At 36.1% G+C, this 17,655-nt stretch overlaps 1 protein-coding gene across 1 annotated transcript in view; it reads left to right on the top strand.

The window, feature by feature from the left end:
• FCHO2 (FCH and mu domain containing endocytic adaptor 2) overlaps window positions 1-17,655 on the top strand; it is a 115,283-nt gene that overhangs the window by 16,698 nt on the left and 80,930 nt on the right. Inside the window, exons 3-5 of the mRNA XM_081826764.1 lie at window positions 7,441-7,515; window positions 9,287-9,428; window positions 9,520-9,672. Coding sequence (XP_081682890.1) covers window positions 7,441-7,515; window positions 9,287-9,428; window positions 9,520-9,672 — 370 coding nt within the window. The remainder of the gene's footprint in view (window positions 1-7,440; window positions 7,516-9,286; window positions 9,429-9,519; window positions 9,673-17,655) is intronic.

Here is a 17,655-nt window from a genome sequence, read left to right as displayed (position 1 = left end):
GCATTTAGCCCATTTACATTCAAGGTAACTATTGAAAGATATGAATTTAGTGCCATTGTATTGCCTGTAAGGTGACTATTACTGTATATTGTCTGTGTTCCTTTCTGGTCTATGTTGCTTTTAGGCTCTCTCTTTGCTTGGAGGACCCCTTTCAATATTTCTTGTAGGGCTGATTTTGTGTTTGCAAATTCCTTTAGTTTTTGTTTGTCCTGGAAGCTTTTTATCTCTCCTTCTATTTTCAGTGACAGCCTAGCTGGATATAGTATTCTTGGCTGCATATTTTTCTCATTTAGTGCTCTGAATATATCATGCCAGTCCTTTCTGGCCTGCCAGGTCTCTGGATAGGTCTGTTGCCAGTCTAATGTTTCTACCATTGTAGGTTACATATCTCTTCTCCCGAGCTGCTTTCAGGATTTTCTCTTTGAGACTCCTCTGAGTTTTACTATTAGATGTCGGGGTATTGACCTATTTTTATTGATTTTGAGGGGGGGTTCTCTGTGCCTCCTGGATTTTGATGCCTTTTCCTCCCCCAAATTAGAGAAGTTCTCTGCTGTAATTTTCTCCAATATACCTTCTGCCCCTCTCGCTCTTTCTTCTTTTTCTGGGATCCCAATTATTCTAACGTTTCGTCTTATGGTATCACTTATCTCTCAAATTCTGCCCTTGTGATCCAGTAGTTGTTTATCTCTCTTTTTCTCAGCTGCTTTATTTTCCATCATTTGGTCTTCTATATCACTGATTCTCTCTTCTGCCTCATTTATCCTAGCAGTTAGAGCCTCCATTTTTGATTGCATCTCATTAATAGCCTTTTTGATTTCGACTTGGTTAGATTTTAGTTCTTTTATTTCTCCAGAAAGGGTTTCTCTAGTAACTTCCATGTGCTTTTGGTAAGTTTTTTTGCGTGGTATATGTATTCTTTTCTTTGCTGTGTCTGTGTGGTGCAGTGTGTTTGTTATTTTTAAAGGCATTTTTCCTTTAATTGGAGAATTTAGTCTATTACATACAGTATAATTGTAGATATATTTGGATTCAAATTTCTTGTCTCAGAGGTTGTCAGACTTTTGTGTAAAGGTCCAGGAAGTAAATATTTTAGGCTTTTTGTGCCATCTGATCTCTGTTGCAGCTATTCATCTCTGCTGTTTTAGTACAAAAATAGCCATAGCCAACACATAAATAAATGAGCTTGGCTGTGCTCTAATAAAAACTTTATTTATGAGAACAAAAATGGGCCATATTTGGCTGATGGAATTGTAGGTTGCCAAACTCTATGCTATTTTAGTATTTGTTATTTATTTATCCTATTTATATTGTATTTTTTCCTCTTCTTTCTTGGTTTTTGGCCTTTTTTTTTTTTTTTAATTCTCTTCTATTAGCTTAGAAGTAATACCCTCTATTACTTTTCTCTTAGTGGTTATCCTAGGTGTACAACAAAATTGAGAGGAAGATGTGGAGATTTCTCATTTGCCCCTTGCCCCTATACATGCATAGCCTCCCCCATTATCAGCATCCTCCACCAGAATGGTATATTTAAAACACTTCTTTTAATTTCTTAATTTTTAAAATTTTTATTTAAAAAAATTTTAATTGGGGGTGCCTGGGTGGCTCAGACGGTTAAGTGTCTGCCTTTGGCTCAGGTCATGATCCTCAGGTCCTGGGATTGAGCCCCGCATTGGGCTCCCTGCTGAGTGGGGAGCCTGCTTCTCCCTCTCCCTCTGCCTGCCGCTCCCCCTGCTTGTACTCTCTCTCTCTGTCAAATAAAAAAACAATTTAAAGAACTCTTAAAAAAAAAAGATTAAAAAATTTTTAATTGAAGTACAGTTGACATACAAATTTGTATTAGTTTCAAGCATACAGTGTAGTGAATTGACAATTCTATACATTAGGGAAAGCTCACCACTGTAAGTGTGGTTACGTTCTGTCACCATACAAAGTTATTCCAATATTGTTGACCCTGTTCTCAGTGCTGTACTTTTCATACCCATAAGTTATTTATTATAACTGGAAGTTTGTATCTCTTAATCCCCTTCACCTATTTTGTCCATATCCTCATCCCCCTAGAATATGGTACATTTTTTACCAAGTGTGAACGTACACTGACACATTATAATCACCCAAAGTCCATTGTTTTGCCTTGGGGTTCACCCTTGGTATTGTACATTATAGAGGTTGGACAAATGATAATGGCATGTATCCATCATTACAGTATTATGTAGAGTATTTTCACTATCTTAGGAATTCTTTGTGCTCTTTTTCACTGTTTTCATAGTTTTGACTCTTCCAGATGTCATATAGTTGAAATCATACAGTATGTAATAGACTTTCAGATTGGCTTCTTTCACTTAGGAATATGCATTTAAAGTGCCTTAATGTCTTTTCATGCCTTGGTGGCTCTTTTCATTTATTTGTTTATTATTTAAAAAAAATTTTTTTTCTAAAGATTTTATTTATTTGACAGAGAGAGACACAGCGAGAGAGGGAACACAAGCAGGGGGGAGTGGGAGAGGGAGAAGCAGGCCTCCCACTGAGCAGGGAGTCCGACGCGGGGCTCAATCCTAGGACCCTGGGATCATGACCTGAGCCGAAGGCAGAGGCTTAATGACTGAGCCACCCAGGCGCCCCTCATTTTTTTTTAGTACTGAATAATATTCCATTTTCTGGATGTACCGTAGTTTATCCATTTACCTACTGAAAGATATCTTGGTTGCTTCCAAGTTTTGGCAGTAATGAATAAAGGTGCTATAAGCATCTGTGTGTGGGTTTTTGTGTGGACGTGTTTCCAACTCCATTGATAATGAGGAATTCTATTGCTGGATTATACAGTAAGAGTATGTTAAGTTTTGTAAGTAACTGCCAAACTGTCTGCCAAAGTGGCTGTATCATTTGCATTTCTACCAGCAGTGAATGAGAATTCCTTTGCTCCACATCCTTGCTAGTATTTGGTTTTCTCAGTGGTTCAGACTTTGGTCCTTCTAATAGGTATGTAGTCGTATCTTGTTTTAATTTACTTTCCTTGATGACATGTGATGTGTAGCATCTTTTCATATGCTTATTTGCCACCTTTATATGTATTTTGGTGAGATGTCTGTTAAGGTCGTTGGCCCGTTTTTTAATCTTGGTGTCTTATTGTTGAGTTCTAAGAGTTCTTTGTATATTTGAGGTAAATTTTTTTTCAGATGTGTCTTTTGCAGATATTTTCTCCCAGTCTGTGACTTCTCATTTTCTTGACATTGTGTTTCACAGAGCAGAAATTTTTAATTTTAATGAAATCCAGCTTATCATTGATTTCTGTCATAGATCTTATTATCTTTGTTGTTTATCTTAAAAGACATCACTATATCCAGGGTCTTCTGGGTTTTCTCTTATGTTATTTTCTAGGAGTTGCACAGTTTTGCATTTCACTGGATTTTTATTTATTTATTTATTTTAGAAATTTGAGAGAGAGAGAGAGCGTGCGCATCAGCAGGCGGGAGGGGCAGAGGGAGAGGGAGAAGCAGACTCCTTTGCTGAGCAGAGAGCCCAATGTGGGACTTAGTACCAGGACCCTGGGGTCATGACCTGGGCCAAAGGCAGATGCTTAACCAACTGAGACACCCAGGTGCCCACAGGATTTTTTTTTTTTTTTTAATTCAAGATCATTCCAGTATCTACTGTTGAGATGTTAGGTATCAGTAATTATAGATTCTTTAAAGGTAACATTTGGTAATAGGAAGGGTTTAGCTGCTTTTAAGATTTTCTTTTAGTCTTTCATTTTCAGTGGTTTTCACCTAGGTGTAAACATACATCACCTAGGTATAGATAGACATAGTTTTACTAGGTGATGAAATATAGATTTCTTTTTATTTTATACTCTTAGGGTTTGTTGAGCTGCTTGGGTCTGTGGTTTGATTTTTTTTGTCAGTTTTGGAAAATTGTCCGTCATTATCTGGAAATAATTCTAACCTATTTTTTTCCCTTTACACATTAGTTTTTTGTTTTGTTTTTTTTTTTTACTTTGTCCTTTCTCTGTTTTCCATTCTTCCATTTCTCTTTTCTGTTTTCCATTCTTTTGTCTCTCTGAGCTTTATACCAGAATAGAGTCTTCTCACTTCTCTTCTGGTTTACTGATTTTCACTGTAGTGTATTGAATCCTCTGTTTAACCTCATGGGTTGAGATATTAATTTTTGATACTGTATTTTTCACATATAGAGTTTGTATCTTTTTTTCCAAATTTGCTATGATTTCCTTCACTTTTAAAAAATGATTTCCAGGGCGCCTGGGTGGCTCAGTTGGTTAAGCGACTGCCTTTGGCTCAGGTCATGATCCTGGAGTCCCTGGATTGAGTCCCGAATCGGGCTCCCTGCTCAGCGGGGAGTCTGCTTCTCCCTCTGACCCTCCCCACTCTCATGTGCTCTCTCTCATTCTCTCTCTCTCAAATAAATAAATAAAATCTTAAAAAAAAAAAATGATTTCCATTTTTCTACTGAAATTCTTGATTGGTTGGTTGGTTGATTTATGTACGCTCTGCACCCAATGTAGGTCTTGAACCCAGGACCCTGAGATCAAGAGTTGCATGCTCTAGTGTCTGAGCCAGGCAGATGCCCCTGAAATTCTTTCTTAAAATTATTTTATTTATTTATTTATTATAAACATATAATGTATTATTTGTTTCGGGGGTACAGGTTTGTGATTCATCAGTCTTACACAATTCACCATAGCACGCCAGTGTCCATCACCCAGCCACCCCATCCCTCCCACCCCCTCTCCACTCCAGCAACCCTCAGTTTGTTTCCTGAGATTAAGAGTCTCTTATGGTTTGTCTCCCTCTCTGGTTTCGTCTTGTTTCATTTTTTCCTCTCTTCCCCTATGGTCCTCTGCTTTGCTTCTCAAATTCCACATATTGGTGAGATCATATGATAATTGTCTTTCTCTGATTGACTTATTTCACTTGGCATAATACCCTCTAGTTCCATCCATGTTGTTGCAAATGGCAAGATTTAATTTTTTTTGATGGCTATGTAATATTCCATTGTATATATATATACCACATCTTCTTTATCCATTCATCTGCTAATGGACATCTAGGCTCTTTCCATAGTTTGGCTGTTGTGGACACTGCTGCTATAAACATTGGGGTGTACATGCCCCTTTGGATCACTACATTTGTATCTTTGGGGTAAATACCCAGTAGTGCAATTGCTGGGTCATAGGGTAGATCTATTTTCAGCTTTTTGAGGAACCTCCATACTGTTTTCCAGAGTGGCTGCACCAGCTTGCATTCTTACCAACAGTGTAGGAGGGTTCACCTTTCTCTGCATCCTCACCAACATCTGTCGTTTCCTGACTTGTTATTTTTAGCCATTCTGACTGGTGTGAGGTGGTATCTCATTGAGTTTATGAATTGGCTTTCCTTGATGCCGAGTGATGTTGAGCACTTTTTCATGTGTCTGTTGGCCATTTGGATGTCTTCTTTGCAGAAATGTCTGTTCATGTCTTCTGCCCATTTCTTGATTGGATTATTTGTTCTTTGGGTCTTGATTTTGATTTTGAGAAGTTCTTTAAGAAATAGATTTTGGATACTAGGCTTTTATCTGATATGTCATTTGCAACTATCTTCTCCCATTCTGTCGGTTGTCTTTTGGTTTTGTTGGCTGTTTCTTGTGCTGTGCAAAAGCTTTTTATCTTGATGAAGTCCCAGTAGTTCATATTTGCCTTTGTTTCCCTTGCCTTTGGGGACGTGTCTAGCAAGAAGTTGCTGCGGCTGAGGTCGAAGAGGTTGCTGCCTGTGTTCTCCTCAAGGATTTTGATGGATTCCTGCATCACATTTAGGTCTTTTATCCATTCTGGGTCTATTTTTGTGTGAGGTGTAAGGAAAAGGTCCAGTTTCATTCTTCTGCGTGTGGCTGTCCAATTTTCCCAACACCATTTGTTCAAGAGACTTTTTCCTTTGGGCATCTTTTCTGCTTCGTCAAAGATTAGTTGACCGTAGAGTTGAGGGTCCATTTCTGGGCTCTCTCTATTCTGTTCCATTGTTCTATGTGTCTGTTTTTGTGCCAGTACCATGCTGTCTTGATGATTACAGCTTTGTGATAGGGCTTGAACTCAGGACCCTGAGATCAAGAGTCACAGGCTCTAGGGACTGAGCCAGGCAGGTGTCCCTGAAATTCTTTTTTTTTTTTTAAGATATTTTATTTATTTCTTTGACACAGAGAGAGAGATCACAAGTAGGCAGGCAGAGGGAGAGTGAGAAGCAGGCTCCCTGCCGAGCACGGAGCCTGATGTGGGGCTTGATCCCAGGATGCTGGGATCATGACCTGAGTTGAAGGCAGACGCTTAACTGACTGAGCCCACCCAGGCGCTCCTGAAATTCTTGATTTAATGTACTATCTCCTTGAAGACAATACATAAACTCATAAAACCTAAGCTTTCTAATCTCAGCATTTGGAACATTGCTTATTTGTTCTTCCTGGTTTTTGTTCATTTGTCTTATTTGCTTATGTGCTTGATGGTTTTATGAATGTATGTAAGACATCCATATAGGATCCAGTATCAGGGTTTGAAAAAGTACAGTTGGTAGTCCCTTTGAGAGCTTGCCTATTTAGGTTTATCCTTACTCATTAAGTCTCAACTTAAAGGTATGGGATTTCCCATGCTTCCCATCTTTGGTAAGTCTGAATCTAGTTTTGTCTCTCTTACCCTGTGAGGCTGTGAAAAACTCTGCTCCTCTTCCTAGTCTCAGCTTCTGCTTCTAGATGCCCCCAGGGGTAGCTAACCAACATATCTGATTTACTTCTCTGGATATCCTTCTCTTAGATCTTGGCTTACTCATTCTTAATTGCCTCCTGAGCTCTCTGATGCCTTTTAGTTAGCCCCTTTTCTCCATGTTTTTCTGGCTTTCCTCATCAGGAGGTTTTTGTATCAGTTTACTACTGCTGGAGATTGAACCACTTTTTTGTTGCTGTTAAACTTATCCATTGAGATATTAATTTTTTTTCTGTATTAACTTTTTTTAGATGATCAAAGTACCACCCTTGTGATATATTAAAAAGACACACAGAAGTTTAAAGGAGCAAAAAAAGGCACAGTTCCATCAGTGAGAGACAGTTACTGTTGATAGTTTCTTTTTGTTAGAGAGCTGGTTTTTGTTGGCATGGGGTTGGGGAAGAGTTTGAAGTAAGTTTGGTTTGGATATTCTGAGTTTGAGGGGCCTAAGATACCTAAGTATCATGACCACATACCTACTTTTTTTTTTTTAAGTAAGCTCTATACCCAGCCTAGGGCTTGAACTCATGACCCCGAGATGCAGAGTCGAATGACCTACTGACTGAGCTAACCAGGCACCCCAATACCTACTTATTTTTAATACATAATTTGGGTTTTTTGTTTCAACAGTTTTAATTATATTTTTGATAATTTTTCTATGTGTTTGAGAGCTCTTATCCTATGGAAATTTGATTTAACAGAGCTACAATAGAAGAAGCATACTCCAGGTCAATGACAAAACTAGCAAAATCTGCAAGCAATTATTCGCAACTTGGGTGAGTTAATTTCTTTGAAAAACTGTTTTTCAGTGTTGATTTAGGCACAGTTCTTGAGAATAGTAAGTTCTTGTTGAAGACATAATGGTTCATAAATATAATAACATAATGTACTTATTTGGTTGTGGTTATATTATAGAAATTCTACCCTATTTTTAGTTAATCAGGTGGGAGATAGAAAAAACATGGGTTGACTTCACCTGTGTTTCCTGATAATAAAGATGTTAACATTTCTGTTTTTGAAATGCGTGGTTCTCATAAATAATGGATGATATTTTACGTGTTGGTGTCATTGCTTAAGATTATAAAGATTTTAAATATTAATGTTTTACTGATGCATATTATTCAAGAAATTGAGTTTCCTCTTTCTGTATTTTTTTGCATTTAAACATAACTTCAGACTGGTCAGTTTTCTTTCTTACTGCTTATTATACATTAATGTGTATTACTTGACCCCAAAAAAGTTCTGTATATTAAACTTTTAAAAATGTAATGATATTTGACATTCCTTAAAGAAACCTGTACTTACAGAAGTCTTATGTTGAACCCCTTTACAATGTAAAGAATCCTTTGTGCTTTGTGAAATCCACACTGTCATGTTTACATGAAGTGATGTACATGTATTTTGGTGCTGTAGTGAGTGGATACTTTTCAGTTACCTATTTTTGCTCTCAAAATATTCCATTTAACTCCTTGCCAGATTTGATGCTGATTTAGATTTTAAAGTGTGAGGTGAGATCTAATCAGAACAGCCCTATTCTAAGTATCTTAACTTTCCTCTTTGAACTTCTTTACTGTTGCTTAAAATGATCACTGCAAGTTAGCATTCCTACTGGATAGGAAATGTAGTAATTGGGACACAGTACATATTAGGGTAAGTAATTTCTTTCTCTGCCCTTTAGCCTTGTGCTTCTATTTGTTTTCTAGTAGAGGTCTGGTCATGGAGCAAAACAGGTGATGTTGAAAATATCTTAGGTAGTACCTGAGGCAAACATAGGATAAAATTATCTTTAGATCATTCCTTATTGACCAGAGTGTTTTAAGCTAACCATTGACATCCTAAGTACTATCTAGGATATAATAATTTAGTAATTCTTGGATATGCTTGAACCTGTGGAAAATACTAAATTCTCAGTGTTGTGAAAAAGTGGTAGGAAAGTAGGTCCTGCATCATGTACCATGTAGTGGAAAGGGGACTGTCTTAGTGTTAAAGTGCACAGATAAAATTATCTGAAACAGTATTTCAGTAACAGTGTTAAAATAATTCTCAAATGATTATTAGAGATGAGGACTCATAAAATCAGGTGTGCATTTGATTTTGCATCTTAGAATTCAGAGGAACTTTTATTTTTTGATGAAGCATTTTAAATGAGCACTGAATAGTCAAAAATTGAAATTTGGTAAAAAGTTAATTTTTAACAATAGACCATGATTAGAAAGGCTTCTGATACAAGTCAAAAAAACTAAATCAACTCAGAAAATAGTATGATATAATTAGAGAGGGCCGTGGCCAGACCTGTGATAAATAGTTAACTGATTTCTGTGTACTTAAGGTCCAAAAATATTTTAATTAACCAAGGAGTACAAAAAATCACTGTCAGTCTGAAAAATCACTGTCAGAATGAAAAATCATTTCATTTGTGATTTATTCTAATTTCCTATTTTGTCTAATTAAAATTGCTGAATATAACATTATATTTTCTGTTGGTTTTGTTTTGGAGCCTTAAACTTTTCTTTTATTAAATAATTCCTGTATTTCCTTTCCCCTTAGAACATTTGCACCAGTGTGGGATGTGTTCAAAACATCTACAGAGAAATTAGCAAACTGTCACTTGGATCTTGTTAGAAAATTACAAGAATTAATAAAGGAAGTTCAGAAGTATGGAGAAGAACAAGTAAAATCTCACAAAAAGGTATCAGTTTTTTCCTGCGAAAGGACTGATTTTTCAGATATTGAGTGCATGACAGTTCAGTCATTTTGATGAATCATTTCATACCATACAGACTAAAGAAGAAGTTGCAGGAACTCTGGAAGCTGTTCAAACCATTCAAAGCATAACTCAGGCCCTCCAGAAATCCAAGGAAAATTACAATGCCAAGTGTGTAGAACAGGAACGTTTGAAAAAGGAAGGAGCTACACAAAGAGAAATAGAAAAGGTAATTGTAATAAAAATAATATTTCTGTGGTTTCAAAGCACTTTCAAACATAAGACTGCATTTAATCCTCACTCAGGAATAATCTCATATTAAAGATGAAGACACTGTGCCTCTGAGTGTTCATAATTTACCAAAGTGAAACAGAACTAGGTTTGCAGAATATGTTGTGTATGGTAAATACATTAGGCAAATACATAAAAAGAAATAATTTCTTTATGCCATTGACATTTGTAAGCTATTTTTATAGTAAGATACTTGATAAGATACTGCTTGGTGTGAGGTTTAACATGAAGTAAAATTTTTTTTAGTCAAGATTGGTATATTTAGAAAGGCATAGATACTTAAAGATAAGCTTTAAAATATGTGTTGTGGGTGATTTATTGCTGACTTTGAAGACATTTATGTAGTATTGTGGTAAACCACAGTCCTTTCCCCCACTCACGTTTTAATTGAAAGTAGATTTTTTCCCCCTTTCAAAACAGTTTAAACTAACCATTCACTTGTTTGATGTGTTATATCTCATTTAGGAGCGTGCCATAGGGAGTGATAATTTTGAAAGCTTTCTAAAGTATGTGAAATATCCAATAAAAAAAAGAAAACCAAACTGTAACTGTATTATAGCAATTATAATAATTTTAGAAGTATACATACATGGACAGAAACTAGAAGAGAATATAGAAAAATCAAAACAGCTGATGGGTTTTGGCATAACTGATTCCCTTTAATGTTTGTGCAATACATAATAATTGGGAGGGAGAAAAAGATAAGGCACAATAAGTTTACTATTTTAAAACACCATTCCAGACACAGCATTTGTGAATAAAATATAAGAAGGGAAAACAGAACAAAATCATAGGACCCAAAAAAGTAGAATATTATCTCTATGAACCAGAAACAGAACAGAAACTCAGAGTGCTGTGTAGAGATTGATTTTGCAGGTTTTGTTGGATTCAAAGTCCTAAGCTAGGCTGTGGAATTTAAGTTCTTGTCTGGTAAAAGGGACTAAGTGTTTCCCATCTGAGATAGAGCACAAGGAGTCCCACTCACTACGTGAAGCAATATAGGTAGGAAAAAAATCTTGGGCTGCTGACTAGGGCTAAAGCTTTATTGGAAGATGAGGACTTATAGACACAATTTTGACCCAGATCAAGCTAAGGAACCATGTCATGACTGTTTTGGCCTTATCCCCAATATTCTTCCAGGGAAGTAATTAAAAACTACTTTTATAAGACTGATACTAAATTGGGGACTTTGAGGGCTGGCAGGAGATGCCCTGAAAACTGCTAGGTGGGGATGGATGAGCACAAAGGATAGAACATAACACACTTCTAGGTGGTAACATTTACATTGCTTACTATGGATCTGTCCCACAGCACTGATGGAGGGAGAGAGAAGAGAAGGGGAAAAAACAAGAAACCTCCGATTTGAAATGAACAAACACCCAAAATTCTAGAGTACATCCAAGAAATCTCATACTAAGACAGCAATAAATTTAACAATTGGAAAAAGAATTCACTCCAGATAAAATTTAAATTCATAAAACAGGGGTGCCTGAGTGGCTCAGTTGTTAAGCGTCTGCCTTCGGCTCAGGCCACGATCCCAGAGTGCTGGGACCGAGCCCAGCCTTGGGCTCCCTGCTCCGCGAGAGGCCTGCTTCTCCCTCTCCCACTCCCGCTGCTTGTGTTCCCTCTCTCGCTGTCTCGCTCTCTCTCAAATAAATAAATAAAATCTTTAAAAAAAAGTAAGTACATAAATTTATAAAACACATGAACAAAAAAGTTTGTGTTCAGTATGTTCAAAGAGATAAATGAATATAAACTAGTAAAGAGGATTAAGAAATTAAAAGAAACATAATGGAATAAGATCTACTAGATAGGGAAACAGATAATTAGAAAACTTGGAAATGAAAAATATGGTTATTGAGAAAAAAGTAATAGAAAATACAAACTTGGGACACCGGGGTGGCTCAGTCGGTTAAGCGTCTGCCTTTGGCTCGGGTCATGATCTCAGGGTCCTGGGATCAAGTCTTGCATTGGGCTCCCTGCTCAGTGGGGAGTCTGCTTCTCCCTCTGTGCTCTCCCTCTCTCTCAAAGACAAACTTTAAACTTCAGAACTGATGTAGTCAAAGAATGAATTTGGAAGATGGTACTGAGGGAACTCACCCAGAACATAGTACAAAGAAATAAAGATTACTGGGGTGCCTGGGTGGCTCAGTCGGTTAAACCTCTGTCTTTAGCTCAGGTCATGGTCTCAGGGTCGTAGGATCAAGCCCCGGGTCGGGCTCTGTGCTTAGGAGGGAGTCTGCTTCTCCCTCTCCCTTTGTCCCCCTCCCCAACTCATGTGTGCCCTCGCATTCTCTCTCTCAAATAAATAAAATCTTTTTTTTTTCAAATAAATAAAATCTTAAAAAAAAAAAAAAAACAAAGGTTACCAACATTCATCTCATGTGAATTCCAGAAGAAAATGGAGAGAATGGTGGTCTAGTAGTATTTAAAGAGTTAATAGCTTGGGATTTTTCAGACCTGAGGAAATTCAGTAGTCCACAGATTAATACAACACTGTATGTTAACTGGAATTAACATAAAAACTTTTTAAAAAAGTGTGTATATATAAGTATTAAAAAAAAAAAAGAGTCCCCAGTTTGAAGGAACATTCTTGGTATTAAGGAGGTTACATAAAGATAAATTCGGACCTAGACTCCAGAGAAAAAGAGAATATTAAAAGCTACCAGGTATTTCTTGTTTTCTCACATCTTTGAAATCAGAATGCATCTTCAGCTGATGATATATAATCACTGTTGGTAAGGTAGCTTATGTGTGTATTTTTATTGCCTTTGTGAACTTGGTTATTCTATGTGGTAGCATAATTGGACAACTGCAGCACTTTGATGTTTTAGTTAACAGACCATCTTAAGACAGTTTGAGGAAGGAATTGTTCTGGTTTTTGTCTGAAACCTTTTGTTGAGACCTTCTGGTAGGATCAAGAAAATGTGAGCACTGGTGTTTAGAAGAAAATTGGGAGATAATGAGCATTTTTAAGAGGTACTACATTGGTAATGGTCTTGATGACATTGAGGATAATAATGTGTGGGGGAAAAACAGACCTCGGCAATCTCTGAATTGGAAAGTAATTGAGAAGGTTCAAATCTGAATATGAGGAAGATATAGGAGTATGTCAAACAATTCATTTTGCTTTCCTTTTTATTCTGTATCGCATGGGGTGGTAATAGAATAAAAATGTACTTCTAAATAAGTCTAAAAGAGCTCTTTTAAAGTATAAAATTAGAATTTTAAGTGTTAAGAAAGCATTTTATGCTTTAGATGGTAGCATTTTTCTATTTTAATGGTACACAAGATAATGGTGTACTTTATAAATTAATGGCATGTCGGAGTTAGTAATAATCATGTAGGTACGTTAAGCATAACTTCTAAAAGAATAGAAGTCTAAGTCTTTTAAATAAGGACAAAGAAAAGAGGATATTAAAGTTTATTGATAGGAGAGAGAGGAAGAAATAGAGAAAAACAGAATGGTAGGCAGAAAGCTCAAAGTAAGCTAGAAGAAGTAAGTTCAAATATACCAAAGCCATAATATGTATATAAGTGAATTAGACTCCTCTAATAATAGGTTGTCAAATTGGAAAAAATTCTTACTATGTAAAACAACTTTAATGTTTAACAGCAGAAGACTGTTTCATATAATGGGACTATTCAGCAGTTAAAATAAATTTTATAGGGTAAAATGATAGATCTGGGAATTAAATTACTATATCAAAAAAATATTGGAGGGGAAGAATGGATGGAATCTTGAAGTTACATGATGGGTTAATGGAGTTTATTGCACTTTGATGTGCTCTAAAATGTTTATTATAAAAGCAAAAAAAAACAAAAGCTAGAATGACATGAATTAACATTGACATGGGTAAATCTAAAAAGCATAACGTTGAGCAAGAAAAAGTTCCAGAAGAATATGTAGATTTTGATGCCTTTCACATAATTTTTAATTCTCTGCAAAAAAAAACCCTTTAAAGTATAATTAACTGTATAAGGGGCATGCATAGGGACAATAAACACTAAGTTACATAATGGGAGTTACCTTTGCAGAGCAAGTGGGGAATGGGATTGGTAAGGACATGGGGCCTCCCTTTGTCTATTTAATAATTAATTTTTTCCAAAAAAAATGAAAAAGATAGGAACAAATCAGATAAAGCCAACTATATTTCAAAATAAAAGATTATTTTTTTTAAATGTGAGCTATAGGAACAGTTCCTATAACATACAGGTCAATACATACAGGTCAATAAATTGGTATGAATCCCATATCATTAATGCAAAAGTGTGCTATCTGAATTTGAAACTTTCCAAAGGGTTCAAGTACTCCTCGGCTAAATACTGCTCTTTATTTTTTGTGTCTGTGTGAAACCCAGTGCGTTTAACTTAGTATGTAGTGACCACTTGAAGAATATATGGTACCTAGAAATTATACTTAAAGAAATGATTGTCTGAGTCCTTTGATATAAACTGAAAAAGGTTTAATACAAGGTAATGATTTAGATTAAATTAAAGGATTTCCTTTGGAGTAACATACTAGGCAGAACTGTAGCATATGGTTGTGTCCAAGGGTTGTGATTTGGTGGTCTGTGCTTCATTTACCTTGTGGTCGTGTGGACAGCTTAGAGGAAAGGTGCCTTTTTCTTTTTCTTTTTTTTTTTTTTTTGTTAAGATTTCAAGAATTTATTTATATGAGAGAGAAAGAGCGTGAAGTGGGGAAGGACAAATGGAGAGGGAGAGAGAAACTTAGCAGACTCCTGATGCAAACCTCGATCTCATGATCCTGAGATCAGGACCCAAGCTGAAACCAAGAATTGGACGCTTAACTGACTGCACCACGCAGGCAATCATAGACACTTAAACACAAATATTTCTCATAGTATATCAGTAAATTTATTTAAAATGCTAAGGAAATGAATAAAATGTGGGATTTATTTTATTATCAGTAAGTAATTGGTTAAAGCCAGTCTTTATTTGTGAGAAGAAATGTAGCTGTTTTTTTTGAAAGCTAATTTCCTCATTTAAGAACAAATGCTCTAACTTCCCTTTTTAATAATGACTTTATGAAAGTGGGCAAATTCGTTATACTTGGATATTCTGTTTTTATAATTCTACCCTAGAATTTACAGCATTTCTAAGTATATATACTATTTAGAAAGTTGTTTTGACTTAAATGAGTATTGCTGTTTAGTTGTTTCCTCTGAGGGCTCTTTCTTGCTTTAAAAAAAATAAAGATGTTCCCAATACAATTACATTCTAAAATTGCCTCTGCATCTTTTTATATGATACCCTTCTTTTTCTTTAAATTTGTTTTTGTCATTACTCAAAATACTTCGTGAGTCAACAGGTTTTGTTTTTTTTTTTTTCATTTTATTCCTTTATGATTAAGTACTCCTTTTGTTAGTTTTCCAAGATACTTCTCTAGGTTGGTACATAATTTCCATGATTCTGGCCTATTATTTTTACTTTTGAAGAGTGAGGGTAAAAAATGTAAATTAGAACTTTAAAGGGCATCTTCTCTCTTCTTTCATGCCTCAAATAAGAGAAGTGAAATTTTCCCCAGCTTCCTGGTATCAGAAAGTATGCTCCAGAAGACTTACCCGTCCATTTATATTCTGAGTTAGATCCTGATCTGAACTTTTGAGATAAAGACAATTTTATGGTTGGAAATAGTGAAAAAATAAGTTTGTGCTGAGTTGAAAACTAAGTAGACTTAGTTTTATAGTGAGAATATTCTGGGAGGAAAAAAGAAAGTTAAGAAAAGTATGCTGGTTTAAATTTTTAAAATTATTTCTAAACCTGTTGACTCAGTAAAAATTTTTTTCTTTAAATTTTTTTATTGTTATGTTAATCACCATACATTACATCGTTAGTTTTTGATATAATGTTCCATGATTCATTGTTTGTGCATAACACCCAGTGCTCCATGCAGAACGTGCCCTCTTTAATACCCATCACCAGGCTAACCCATCCTCCCACCCTCCTCCCCTCTAGAACCCTCAGTTTGTTTTTCAGAGTCCATCGTCTCTCATGGTTTGTTGACTCAGTAAAAATTTGAGTACCAAAACTAGTTTGAATTCTAGAGACTGAGTGTTGGAAGAAGAAATGATGCTTCAGGAACTTCTTTCCATCTCTTAAAGTCCTATAAGTATAATGAATAATGTAAAATAATTGCTTTGTTGACACTGTAGAAATATATCATAGAGACATCTTCTAAAAGGAGTAATGCCCCTCCAGGCAGTCATCTTTTATTCCTGTTAGATTACAGATTCCTTGTAAGTGAGAAACTCATTGTATCATCTGCAACACAGTATATATGTTTACTTGGAAAAATAATCATTACAGCGAAATATTATTTGAATTTTTCCAGTTTGTTAATACAACACAAATTAAGAGCTTATTTTTACTTTAAATATCGGCTAAAGACTAGAGTCTTGGCTTTTTAAATGTCTTATTCAAGTATTTTTCTGATTGTTGGATTATGAGGTGATAATTTGTATATAGTAGTAAGTGTTTTAGTTCCTACCCTGTGCTTGTCATTTTGCTAGATGTTATGAAGGTTATTACAGGCCAAAATACATATTCTCCCCTTCTGTATTCAAGAAGCTTCCTTCTTTTTGGGCAGCAAAAACATTGAATAGTGCAGAACAAGAGGTTAGAGAGAGGTTTTAATGGTAAGTTTAGAAGGGGAAGTATCCTATTTTGTATAGAACCTGTAAAAAGAAAACAGGGAAGATCTCATGAAATAAATTACTTTTAAAAGTATAGACACCAAACAGAAAATAAAATAGTATAGCCACAATCATTATACCCCTATTTGGGGGGACTTTTCCATTTTTATGAATTTTTTCCAAATTGCCGATGTCTCTAGGGGTGATCACAACTCAAGTCTTCATCAGTAGCTAACATATAAATTACTAGGCAGCAGAACAAAAAGAGTAGGTGTTAGGATAAGGAATAAGCAAAGAAGGGGCTGCTAGTGGGACTACGTTATTTTGCTAGGCTCTGTCACTGAAAATCACTCCATGGACTGTAGGTTGCTGATCATTTTTTTTTTTTTAAAGATTTTATTTATTTATTTGAAAGAGAGAGCACAAGCAGGGTGAGGATCAGAGGGAGAAGCACACTTCCCGCTGAGCAGGGAGCCCGATGTGGGACTCTATGCCGGGACTCCAGGATCATGACCTGAGCCAAAGGCAGACACTTAAGGACTGAGCCACCCAGGCGCCCCTCATTCTTTTTTTTTTTTTTTTACTATGCATTTTATTTATTTTTATTAACATATAATGTATTATTTGTTTCAGGGGTGCAGGTCTGTGATTCATTAGTCTTACACACGATTCACAGCACTCACCATACCACATATCCTCCCCAGTGTCCATCACCCAGTCACCCCATCCCTCCCACCCCCTCTCCACTCCAGCAACCCTTAGTTTGTTTCCTGAGATTAAGAGCCTCTTATGGTTTGTCTCCCTCTCTGGTTTCATCTTCTTTCATTTTTCTCTCCTTCCCCTATGATCCTCTGCCTTGCTTCTCAAATTCCTCATATCAGTGAGATCACATACTTGTCTTTCTCTGATTGACTTATTTCGCTTAGCATAAGACCCTCTAGTTCCATCCATGTTGTTGCAAATGGCAAGATTTTGTTTCTGTTTTTTTTTTTTTTTATGGCTGCATAATATTCCATTGTATATATATACCACACCTTCTTTATCCATTCATCTGCTGATAGACATCTAGGCTCTTTCCATAGTTTGGCTATTGTGGACATTGCTGCTATAAACATCGGGGTGCACGTACCCCTTTGGATCCCTACATTTGTATCTTTGGGGTAAATACCCAGTAGTGCAATTGCTGGGTCGTAGGGTAGCTCTATTTTCAACTTTTTAAGGAACCTCCATACTGTTTTCCAGAGTGGCTGCACCAGCTTGCATTC

The sequence above is a fragment of the Leptonychotes weddellii genome, chromosome 7, assembly GCF_054177405.1.
Source record: "Leptonychotes weddellii isolate Sample4059 chromosome 7, ASM5417740v2, whole genome shotgun sequence".
NCBI classification, from domain to species: Eukaryota; Metazoa; Chordata; class Mammalia; order Carnivora; family Phocidae; genus Leptonychotes; species Leptonychotes weddellii.
This window is presented reverse-complemented; position numbering and strand designations above follow the sequence as displayed.